The sequence below is a fragment of the Taudactylus pleione genome, unplaced genomic scaffold, assembly GCF_031769625.1.
Source record: "Taudactylus pleione unplaced genomic scaffold, aTauple2 ptg000352l, whole genome shotgun sequence".
In the NCBI taxonomy this organism is placed as follows: domain Eukaryota; kingdom Metazoa; phylum Chordata; class Amphibia; order Anura; family Myobatrachidae; genus Taudactylus; species Taudactylus pleione.
The window spans coordinates 10818384-10830826 of NW_028284753.1; the positions used below are offsets into that span (position 1 = coordinate 10818384).

At 40.5% G+C, this 12443-nt stretch overlaps 1 protein-coding gene across 1 annotated transcript; it reads right to left on the reverse strand.

Annotated features, from left to right (window-relative positions):
• Positions 1-1711: 1711 nt before the first annotated feature.
• PIN4 (peptidylprolyl cis/trans isomerase, NIMA-interacting 4) lies at positions 1712-8808 on the reverse strand. The gene is made up of 4 exons (XM_088444264.1): positions 8642-8808; positions 4593-4660; positions 3638-3757; positions 1712-1887 (listed from the first exon to the last, which is right to left on the reverse strand). Exons 1-4 carry the CDS (start codon positions 8676-8678, stop codon positions 1729-1731), a joined length of 384 nt encoding a protein of 127 aa, XP_088300390.1. The 5' UTR covers positions 8679-8808; the 3' UTR covers positions 1712-1728.
• Positions 8809-12443: the final 3635 nt, after the last annotated feature.

Consider the following 12443-nt stretch of genomic DNA (forward strand, 5'->3'; position numbering starts at 1 on the left):
TCTACAAAGCCACATACCAGCAAACAGTCGCAATCAGCGGGTAGTCTGTCCCAATTAGGGATCACTTAGCAGGATTGAGTTAAAGCAAGTGATTTATGGGACATTGTTCCTATCTGGGATTGCCCCCTATTTGAAAATGTATCACTTTTCACCCAATGCTTCACTAGCCTTCTCTTTGAAGCCGCATGCAATGTGCTGATCCAAACAATCTATGGGGGAGATTTATAAAACCTTGGAGAGAGATAAAGTACCAACCAATCAGCTTCTGTCATTTTACAGACTGTTTGAAAAATGACAGGAGCCGATTGGTTGGTACTTTGTCTCTCCAAGACTTGAAACATCTCCCCATAAACACCGTTGCAAGACTGAATGTGATGTTATATTTACATTCATTTATATCCTTGCAAAAACTCTGAGTCTATTTGAAGCATTGAGCAAGCAACTATTTGTTTATCCAAAGTGTTAATTTGTATTATGCTGCTCACTGTGATTTATTGCATTTTCAGTAAAATATATAATTTATTTACTTAAAAGCCTTCTTGTTTCACATGAGAAATGTGCCCAGGTGACCTCGTCTCGCCTGGCGATCACAGATTATTGTCGATCTCACTGGATCTTGGAATATTACTGTCAGTAACCAACTGTTACTGACACCGCCCAATGCACAGTGGGCATGTACTTCGCTGCCAGCACAAAGCTCCTACTATCGCCATTTGGAACCTCTTACTTCTGGGTATGTGTGGGCACGCTGCTGTAACACTTCCTAATGCAATCTCTGCAGGGTAGCTGGCAAAGGGTTTAGCTTGGGGACACTGTGCTGAAGCCAGAACAGCCGAAGAACGGAATAGTATTCTGTGCTATTCTAGTGGTCACCTTATACAAGCAGATGTGTTGTTTTAAGGCAAGATGTTTATTGCTCAAAGTCTTGAAAAAGTCAATTTACCCCACTGGAGGTGCTGAGGGTAAATCTCAGCATACTGATGAAGTACTCACAGGCCTCTTTTTATCCTTTTCTTACACACAGTACCACAGGGGCTAAGACTCCTTAAACAATCAAGCCAAGTACATGTGCTGGACATATTTAACATGGTCCCTTATGGACAGTGGGTAGTGGTCACGAGATAATCGCCTCCCAAGTACCTGCTTATCTGAAGGGAGGTTCCCTCCAAAATTACTTCACTCCTTGTCACCTCCCTTACCCGAATCAGTGCTCCAGGAAAAAGCAGACAAGTTCCCCAGCCAGCAGTCTCCTATACACGAGTGTGAGCTATTTGTAGCTCCAAGAAAATAATTAGCTGGCTGCATTTGTGCCGCAAGATGTACTACGGACGGACGGCAGCATATATCTGTGATATCTGTCGCAGTCCCTCCATTTTCGTCTGCAATTTCAGCTCCAACAGGTATCTATGGAGGATGCAGCACTAGCGGATTTGCCAAGCTTCGGAATGCAAAGTTTGTGTATACATTAATTCAGGAATGTTATACATGTGACAATTATTTAAGCACAAGGAGTTTTTTGTGAGCTGTCTATCACAAATTCCCCCCCCCCCAAAAAAAACACAACTACTTAAAATATTTCACTTCTGTAAGAAAATCAGTACTTATAAAGTGCACTTTGCTGAAAGTAGACACTGGTGATCAGATGTAATCTGGAACAATAATAAAATCCATTACCAATTGATTTAGGAATTTAAAAAAGAAACGGAAGCTCTTTATTATTTTATTTTTTTATTTCCTTCCTTCCACCATGATGATGTGATATCCAAATTTGGTCTTAACAGGGGGGTCAGTGTAAACCGGTTTGTCCATAGTGCTTACAGGTAGGGCAAAAGCAGCTTCTTGGAAAGGTCCAACCATAGAGCCTCTTGTCATCCAGCCCAAATCTCCCTGGCAGAGAAGCGTAAAACATGTGAATACATTTATTACATACATGAGCTTCTAAACTTAATGAGCAGCAATTTCTACATGCACACTCCTGCTAGTCGCACTATTCTATTTCTATTATAAAATGCTTATCCCGGGGGTCACGTGGTAATTCTGTCTGGTGCTAGCCGAAAAAGTGGGGAAAACATCCTGTACCCCAAAAAAGTAGCAAATAACATTGGATAAGAGTATAGCAGGCTATTAGTGGCCATAATATAAGTATTTGGTGCTCTTACAAGGTGTCAAATGGATTATTTTTGCATTTTTAGTAACAGTGGAAAATGGTACAAAGCAAAGGTTTTTATTTTACAATATTAAAGGTTTTAGATGAATTTGGGGTGCATAAAAATGCTTGTAGCGTGATTTGTTATTTTAAAAAGAAAATGTTAAAAAAAAAAAAAACATGTAACTCCAAACTATAAGATTAAAAACACATTTCCCACTAATACAACACTCAATATACTCGTCCCACATAATTTAACCCATTCTTTTGTGCCTTAGATCAATTAATATTCTAGAAAAATAATATAATAGTTAATAGTCCGTACAAATATTTTTTTTTACTGATTTCAGTATATTCATATTGTTTTTGTTATTACAGGTCCTGAAGATAGCAGGTCTGACTCAGAGTAACTCGAATACCTGGACAAACATGTATGGGGAGCAATTAGATTTATTTCTTCTTGCATGCAGGGTATATACTGACTGCTGCTGGATGTAGCCCACACATGCTGGACAGCTTTAGTTTTACACTGCAATTAGACGTGAATTTGGACACAACCCTCCCAAATCTAAATCTCATGTCAAATGTATTTCAAAGTCTTCCTGTAAGCTCATATGTTTAAAGCTATGCAGGAGTCTTCTTATGACCTTTTGTTTCTAGACTTCTAATCGGATGGGTTAGCTGATGTCATCCTGGGGGTTTTGTGTGTTTGAAACCCCAGCTGGCACCTCTCTCAGCTCTTTATACATATAATTTAGTAAGTTTATTATCTATGATTTACTAATTAATTTGAGAAATAGTCAGGAGACATGAAATTGCTCAACACTGTTTATCTATATTTCATATTTTACTATCTAACAGCCAAATAGGTAAATGCTTCCTACAGTATAACGAATGGGTGGTTATTTTTTGTAATGTACTTAATTGGTCTTTCTTAAGCCAGTGCTTTACAGTGCAGCGTCTAAAAGAGATCTTTGTAGGATAAAGTACATGTCAAAAATGACAAAATCAAACAATTTAAAGCAGAATTACCCGCTCCACATTTTTCTAACCTCCTCCCATCCCCATGAGAGCCGGATCGGACGACATATCGTCTAGTGTGTACACGGCATAAGTGGAAGGGCCAATCACAATGCTCAATTTGAAAACTGTGAAGAGTAGCAAAGGAGCCTTGGAAAAACAGCTGCATATTAATAGACCAGATATAGGAGGCATCACGTTGAAGCAGTTGTTTAACATGGCTCTTACTTTAGCTGGACTGAATTCTCATCTCTGATCTGCATATGAAAACTATAACTATAGTTCTAATGCTCCAGAGACAAACCTTTTAATTTGCAAATGTATTACACTAAAACATCTGCTTGTGTGAAGCAGTGTCACTCTTACATATTACTAAGGAAATGTAAAAATATACAATTCTATAAAATGATCTTCATAATACTAATAAGTCTATAGAAATAGTTTGCAATACTCAGAAGCCAGTAAACATACCCCTTGTCGGGCCTTGTCCTCGCTGTACTGAGTGGCTACTTCACTAAATCGCATTCCGGATTTTATTTTTTCCATGGCTTCCATAACCTTCCCATGTTTCTCACAAAGGATGTGTCTCACCTGACAAGCAAAATATGAGAAACCAATTCATCAACTTGACCCAAGTAAAATGCTCTCCTGTCTTCTGGCTTCATAAATAAAAAGTCCCAAATGATAATGGGGCATAAGGTGACGAAAGAACAGGCATAAAGAAGGAAAGAGCTGGGGTCCACAGATGAAAAGTCAGGGAGCTGCAAGTGGCCCTAGGGCTGCCTGCTGTCTATAACTGCTTCATACCTACATATCATCTATTTTTACGCTTAGACATTAATGGAAACTTAGGGGCCTATTTATCAAGCTATTTTTTCATAAAATTATGTAGAAACTACAGTTTCTAATAGCACAATGCAGGAGATTTCACAGAAATTATTATAAATGGGGACTATGATCTCAGCCCTATGTACCAAACCCCAAATTTTTAAGAGTATGACCCTGTTAGTTTATACCATCTTCAAACCACTTTTAAGCCTATGGAGGCTTACACGCAGGAGATAGAGCTTCCGATCTTTCTCCCGCAGCCCCTGGCTAGTGGCGTAACGGACACAGTGAGCAGGAGAATAAAATGGATATAACTCGCAAGTATAGCAGTTACTGCAGCCGATATCTTTTAGTACAAATGAAAGTATCCACAGCTATATGGATCCTTAATAATTGCGACAGTTCCGCGATTATTAGTACATAGGCTCCTAAGTTCCAAATGCATTTTCACTTCTTACACAGCAGAAACCATTATTCCCTGTTCTTTAATCTCACATTTGTTTACCACATTCTAATGACACAGATGCAGCAGAAAGGATGTGGTGATGTCACATTAGCTGGCATTATTACAGAACAGTGGCCAATAGGACAGCTTTACCTTTACAGCATTAGCACCTTTTGGTGTTTGAGCTTTTTTTTCAGCAACGTCACCCCCAGCAGCTCCCCCTAAGCAAAAGAAGTCAAAATAAATAGACCAACAAATGGGACATTAGTTAATTATTTAAATACAGCCTTGATACAAATTATTTAAATACAGCCCAGTATTGTAGTCATTCAATGCTCTCAAAAGGCAGAATGTTTGGTGAAAAATAAAACATTTCATGAAACAAGACAAACCTGTACACATAATCCTTATTAATGTAAAGGTGATAAATAATTTCCTTTATTAAGTCAGAGTTATTGCAAATACTACAAACACTTTAATTTAGCACTTTCCCTTCATCATGTAAGGCGAAGTTACAATACCAGGAACTGTTAATATAGATTTACTTTCACAATGGAAATCTAAGGAGGATCCCTTACAACAAAACTACTTGTATATATCCCGGCCCAATGAGATTTCAGGGGGAAATTCAATTAGCTGTGGTAATTTACCATGCGCTAATTGATCCCCCGGGGCTATCCAATTAGCCCTAAAGTCAGTTGAACTGCAGCTATTTACTGGGATTTTTTTTAGGACCTCAGCAGGCTCTGGAAGAAAAATCTGCGTTAAGCAGCCCGTTTTCACAATCATGGCACTGAAAACACATATAATCCATGATAGGTTCATGGGCCGATGCGTTTGCTCCCAAAAACAGATCATTTTTCGGGCACAAAAAACAGGCTCTAGTTGAATTGCCCGAGAAAAAAAAAAAATTGCGATAAAGTGCCATTTCTGCACCTGAAAAATTATTGGGGGCTAATTTAATTCTCCCCTTAGAAGAGGCAACATAATGTGCATTGTAACTATTTTAAATTACCAATTTGAAGTTAATCAAGGGTTAAATCATGGGCCAGCATTAGATAGTGGCAGCTCACTTCGTTTAGTCCAACAAAGTTTTGCCTATCACCTGATCCCATGAAAAAATATACACCCACGTATTCAAACTGGCAAGATCGGCTTGTATTCTGCTGGAGATCCTTGAGGAGTTTGAAGGCATTGACCAGGTTAATAATACAATAGCCAATAGGCCTGATTTGAATTTTTTTTTTACATAATTTAAGCACATTTTTCAAACAGCAAAAAAAAAATATGTATAAAATAATTTTAACTTGGATATTAATAGCTAGAATAGAAGATGGAGTTCGAATTAAGTGTTATTTTATTTTTTTTGTAACACAGAGATCATGAGAGCTTGAATTATATAAATTATCCACACTGAGCATTATTGTGACTTATTTATCAAATCATAGGAGTGGTGTAAAATCAGAAACGCAAGCTAAACATTCATGATGATTATATAGGTGTATACACTGGAAAAAAAGACAGGATGAGACTTCTCTTATTGCCCTTATAACCTAATGCCGGGTACACACTAGACGATATTTTGCCCAAACCCGCAGATCGGGCCAATATATAGGACACATCATCTAGTGTGTACCCACTATGCGCACCCCCGCTGCTCGATATCGAGATTGTTGCCGCCGCCAAATTTAATGGTGCCGGTGAACCCGATATGTCATTCATTGGCACCATCGGGTGTCTCCTAATGTGTAACCTTAAGACAGGGCTTCTCAACTGCAGTCCTCAAGTACCACCAACAGGTCATGTTTTGTGGGTTTCTTTAATCATGCACAGGTGAGTTAATTTATTTTGTTGGGTCAGTAATGATCTTACCTGTTTCCACAGACAGAAATACATGTTGAGGATACTTGAGGGTTGAGGATGAGAACCACTGATCTAAGATAGATGCAAGAGATTAAGGGGTCTATTCATAAAGACGATAAACATCATTATATATCGCATCATATAGATGCGATATATAGTGAAGTTTAGTAGTCATTGTCGAAGCCGGATAATTGGCTGAGCAGGATCGGTTTAAAATCAGATCTGCGCAATGCCATTTTGCCAATGGCAATGAGACGCCATTTTGCGACTGGCCGCCCAGTGCCATTTTAGTGAAACTCGCCACTATAGGTACATACAGCGATGCTATTATATAGCGTTGTGCGATTCCCACGCAATAGAAAGAAGTTAAAAGTCCTCACCACATAAATAGACAGTCGCTAAAACATATAAACTAATTATCCCTGCAAGACACGTACCATGGTGTACTCCACAAAAAACATAGTCGCACAATGCTAACTAGCGTCTTTTTCCAATTCCCCAATACTTACACACTGCACACTTACATGAAAGGTTCCCTAGTATTAAAGTGTAATATTCAAGGTTTATTCAGTGATTATTAATGTTGTGTAATAAAGGTTATTTGATATCTAAGGTTTAGTACATGGTAAGCAGACCGTGTCTAGTGTTGTACTGATCCACTGTGTCTCCACAGATTTCCGGTATCATCGGTGAGAAGATCGGAACAAGCGTCTGCAAACTATGGACTATAGAGAGTTAAAACATTAAAATGTACTCTGTAATGTTAGCAGCTTAGATTAGCATGCAGCGGGAAAAAGGACACAAAGGGCGGTTGGAGGCTGTTTGTGTCTATTTGAAATTGTCCTATAAACTATCCTGTAACAGAAACACCTTTAAGAAGAACCAATGGAATCATGCCAAACTTGCCTATTGTATTGTCTATCCCTGAAAGAGTATATATGTGCGCCCTCTGATCCCAGTCTTGAGTCTTCTTGCTGTGCTGTTGACGGAGGTTTCTAATGCTGATGCCGGTATCTGGCCCCAGAGCGCGTGCGTATATAACAACTGTACCTTGGGTCTGTATGATTTATTTGCGCTAATTGTCTTTAGATCACAGCGTGTAACCATCTGTTTTTATACTGAATAATAACTTTTTGTGCTTTGGAACTACATTCAAAGTCTGAAGGCATTTATTTACTGTGCGACTCATTACGCTAAATTGCAACAATTTTAGAAGGTATAGGCAGGATTTTAGAAGGTATAGGTAGGATTGCATAGAGGTTTTAATTAGGTATCAATACCATTCATGTAGACTTACCTGTCCTGCCCCTCCGCGATAGATACCTGGGTGCAGGGAGAATACAGACAAATCAAGAGCCCGATATGTCTGTATTCTTACTGCACATGCGCCGGCGTCCGAGAGCAGCAGGTCAGGTTAGACCTGCTGCAGTGGACGCTGGGAAAAGGAGCCGGGTGCCAGGCAGACAGCAGGGAAGTATGCAACTTCCCTGTTCTGTTCGGCTTATGGTACAGATTACGCCATCCTCAGATGGCGAACCTGTACCGCAGGAGAGGAATGGAATACTTTATGAATTGCACTCACAATACAAAAGTATGGCGATGCGATCCAGGCATGGAGCAGGTACACCGCTGGAGAAGTAATACACTTCTCCAACGTTACCTTGCTCCATGAATTGCACAAAGCAGAGAAGAGCCCTAATTTCAACTAAACAGGGCTCTTCTCTTCTCCAGGAATAGACCCCTAAGTATAATACACAAATGCAAGCTCTGTGCACATAACATGTTACTCTACCAGGCATATGAGGTCAGCCTGTGATAGTGAATAGAGGTGGAATGCCACCATTTACATATGCTTCACAATAGCAATCAAAGGTTATTTAGTGGGCATGCATAGTCTAAACCAGACTTTTGTGTAGTTTACTCTTGATGAGCCATCACAAAGAAGCATGAAATGGTTAGTAATGGTTAGTAACCATGGCAATCCCTGCATCGAATGGCAAAAAAAATAACATTTCCTTCAAGTTGTGAACATTGATTTTTGCTAACCATTAATTTCTGACGCCCACTCCTACAGCAAAGATCATAAAATGGTAGTGTATATAACAGGGGTCGGCAATGGCATAAATAGTGTAGTCATAGATGCTAGGATGCTATTGGCCAATCAGGCTGTTTACATGATCTGATGAAAGATCCTTGCTGACTGATTGCATGCCCTAACCTGCTTCTCTTACTGAACACTTTGTATCCGACCATTCATGCTGTGCAAAAATAACAATGCACCAAAATAAATGATACTACACGGCCTGCAGCAGACATGTAGGGGATACTCAGCTGCTTGCCTTTTGCTCCTTTACCACCTTTTCCTTTCGGCGGCATGGGTCCACTCCAATCTTATCTTCTCCGTACAAGGCGCAGCAGCAGCACGGCTTCCGTACAGCCGAAGAATAACGTCATCATGAAGCGTCTGTGTGTTGCCGTGGTGCGGAAGCAGCTAGATCCCCTTCCGTAGATTGGTGTAGCTGTGTTAGAGTAGTAACTGGCAGTCAGCACATCAGGGTCCCTCAGCGCTCCGTATACTATATATATAGTTTAACAGTATAGAGTCAGCTTCATATGAAATATATATTTGCAGGTTTTGCTGCCAGATTCTATTGGAAGCACTTTTAGATACAAATACAATTTATTTATTTACAGCGCGCAGTTTATGAGGCATCTCTGTACAGTAGGTGACAGTTTGGGTGTCAGTTATGTGATGATGTCAATATTGGCTTCCTATGACTAATTGGAATTTGTATGTTGTGTTGGCAGGGAAATTACATTTGTATATTTTAGCATATGACAAAAAATAACTTCGGGACAGGGTGTATTTGTAGTACAGTATGTTGGAGGGTGTAGTGTGTAGTACAGTATGTTGGAGGGTGTAGTTGTATGTAGTACAGTATGTTGGAGGGTGTAGTGTGTAGTACAGTATGTTGGAGGGTGTAGTTGTATGTAGTACAGTATGTTGGAGGGTGTAGTGTGTAGTACAGTATGTTGGAGGGTGTAGTTGTATGTAGTACAGTATGTTGGAGATTGTAGTACAGTATGTGTATTTGTAGTACAGTATGTTGGAGGGTGGAGTTGGAGGGTGTAGTGTGTAGTACAGTATGTTGGAGGGTGTAGTTGTATGTAGTACAGTATGTTGGAGAGTGTAGTGTGTAGTACAGTATGTTGGAGGGTGGAGTTGTAGTACAGTATGTTGGAGGGTGGAGTTGTATGTAGTACAGTATGTTGGAGGGTGTAGTTGTATGTTGGAGAGTGTAGTGTGTAGTACAGTATGTTGGAGGGTGTAGTTGTATGTAGTACAGTATGTTGGAGAGTGTAGTGTGTAGTACAGTATGTTGGTGGGTGTAGTTGTACAGTATGTTGGAGGGTGTAGTGTGTAGTACAGTATGTTGGAGAGTGTAGTGTGTAGTACAGTATGTTGGAGGGTGGAGTACAGTATGTTGGAGGGTGTAGTGTGTAGTACAGTATGTTGGAGGGTGGAGTTGTGTGTAGTACAGTATGTTGGAGGGTGGAGTTGTATGTAGTACAGTATGTTGGAGGGTGTAGTGTGTAGTACAGTATGTTGGAGGGTGGAGTTGTGTGTAGTACAGTATGTTGGAGGGTGTAGTACAGTATGTTGGAGGGTGGAGTTGTGTGTAGTACAGTATGTTGGAGGGTGGAGTTGTATGTAGTACAGTATGTTGGAGGGTGTAGTGTGTAGTACAGTATGTTGGAGGGTGTAGTGTGTAGTACAGTATGTTGGAGGTTGTAGTTGTATGTAGTACAATATGTTGGAGGGTGTAGTTGTATGTAGTACCGTATGTTGGAGGGTGTAGTTGTATGTAGTACAGTATGTTGGAGGGTGTAGTTGTAGTACAGTATTTTGGAGGGTGTAGTTGTATGTAGTACAGTATGTTGGAGCAATTATATTGCTATTTAATAAAGACAAATGGTGAAAATACACCGTTCAGTGATTCAACATGAAGCTGCTTTTACATGATTATTGCAAACCCAGTTGACAAGGGGGAAATTTTGCACGGCCGCAGCTCCCATCTAAAGTAACCGGGAGCTATACAGTTGCATTTGGGCTCCCTTTGCTATCGTGGATCTCGCTCCCATAATGCAGGGGATTAGCAGCATAAAATGGCTACTCGTTTAATGTGCCAGCTAAGGCACCCAAAAGCCCTACTTTGGGTGGATGTCTGCTTGCACACCAGGAGGCTGCAAGCAAAAGTGCACGATAAGTTACGTGTGCCATAAAACAATTGAATAGCTCCCAGTCACTTTAGACTGAAACTGCAGCTGTGATAAACAATGGAAATCCCCTATAAACTTATGTGTCCAGTTCTCCAGAGTATAGGGATACTACATATGTGTATCTTTGTAGAAGTTCTGACACGGCTATATGTCAGGAGATACAGGAATACAGTAGTTTAGGTTGGTATGTTCTGACAGCACATGGATGCAATGTGAATCCTCTTTTGTTTGTAGGCCTGGTGCCTTGTGCATTATGCTTGCTGTTTATTTCATGTAGCAATGTGGAGGCATTTCTTTTAACTTTTTGGATATTAAGAGCCATATTCAATTTGAGCGAACCCGCGATTCTTTTCTGCCTCCCGGACTTTTCGCCTGTTTTGCAGGTGGAAAACTATCGCGCGTGTGCCCGCGTATCCCTGTATTCAATTTGAAAGTACGCGAAAACGGGACCCAGCGAAACTTAAACAAGCTGAAAGTCTTGTCAGATTGGGGGAAATCAGCCTGATTCCCCCCAAAAGATGCTCTGACATGGGGGTTAGCTATGGATACCCCCCGATTTGGCTTGATGATAATGGGAAACACAACCTTACATTTGTAAACAATGACAATGCAAATTGATTCATAATTTGATTTCTGAGTGCACTTGGTGCCTGTGGTATTTTGTATACCTCCTGGGTAGGAGGATGCATATGGTGGACAGCATTTATGCAATGCGCAGTGACTCTTAAAGGAAGTACACAGCAATGCTTTAAGTGTTTCCCAAAGTGTTACAATTTAAATATCCTACAATATAGTCTTCTGCCACCAGATGGCACATTTTTCTGCCACTAGATGACAACTTGGCTGACTCTATGCATGTGTGAAAGTGTGCAGTGCATGTGTGAAAGTGTGCAGTGTATGTGTGATGTGTGAAAGTGTGCAGTGCATGTGTTATGTGTGAAAGTGTGCAGTGCATGTGTGAAAGTGTGCAGTGCAGTGCATGTGTGAAAGTGTGCAATGCATGTGTGATGTGTGAAAGTGTGCAGTGCATGTGTGAAAGTGTGCAGTGCAGTGCATGTGTGAAAGTGTGCAATGCATGTGTTATGTGTGAAAGTGTGCAGTGCATGTGTGATGTGTGAAAGTGTGCAGTGCATGTGTGATGTGTGAAAGTGTGCAGTGCATGTGTTATGTGTGAAAGTGTGCAGTGCATGTGTGATGTGTGAAAGTGTGCAGTGCATGTGTGATGTGTGAAAGTGTGCAGTGCATGTGTGATGTGTGAAAGTGTGCAGTGCATGTGTGATGTGTGAAAGTGTGCAGTGCATGTGTACGCTGCTTCGTGAAGTAAATTGTGTTTGTGTTCTGGCACAAATGAATAAATCTGCAGCAGCTGTGGTCTGAGCGGAGGTAATGAGCGGCCACTAACAGAAAAAACACACATGGCTGGAGATTGACAATTACCTCCGCTCAGACGCTGGACTGGTTTAGTTTGGACTACATTGGACCAAAACAGAAGACAATAAGATAAGTTGTGAGGGTTTGGTTTGCTCACTTCAGAGTAGCTAAAAAACAATTAGAATAAGACCACACTGTATATTATTTCTGCTGAAGCTGTTATTGATAAACAAAATACAGCTTAAATGAATGACGTAAAAACCTGTAGTTACATATTATTTTTCTACCACACACAGATGATATAAGTCATTTGGGCTAAAGTCACAACCAAAACTACAGCTGCTAATAATATCACTTGCCTACTTCTTAATTCTCCTCCCTGGGAGAATCCTGCAAAGGAGATGCAAATGACCGTTTTGGGGTAGGACTGGGCTCGTTATGTCCTCAGGCCCAATCCCTGTTGCGGCTCTGTGGGGAGGGATTTGCTTC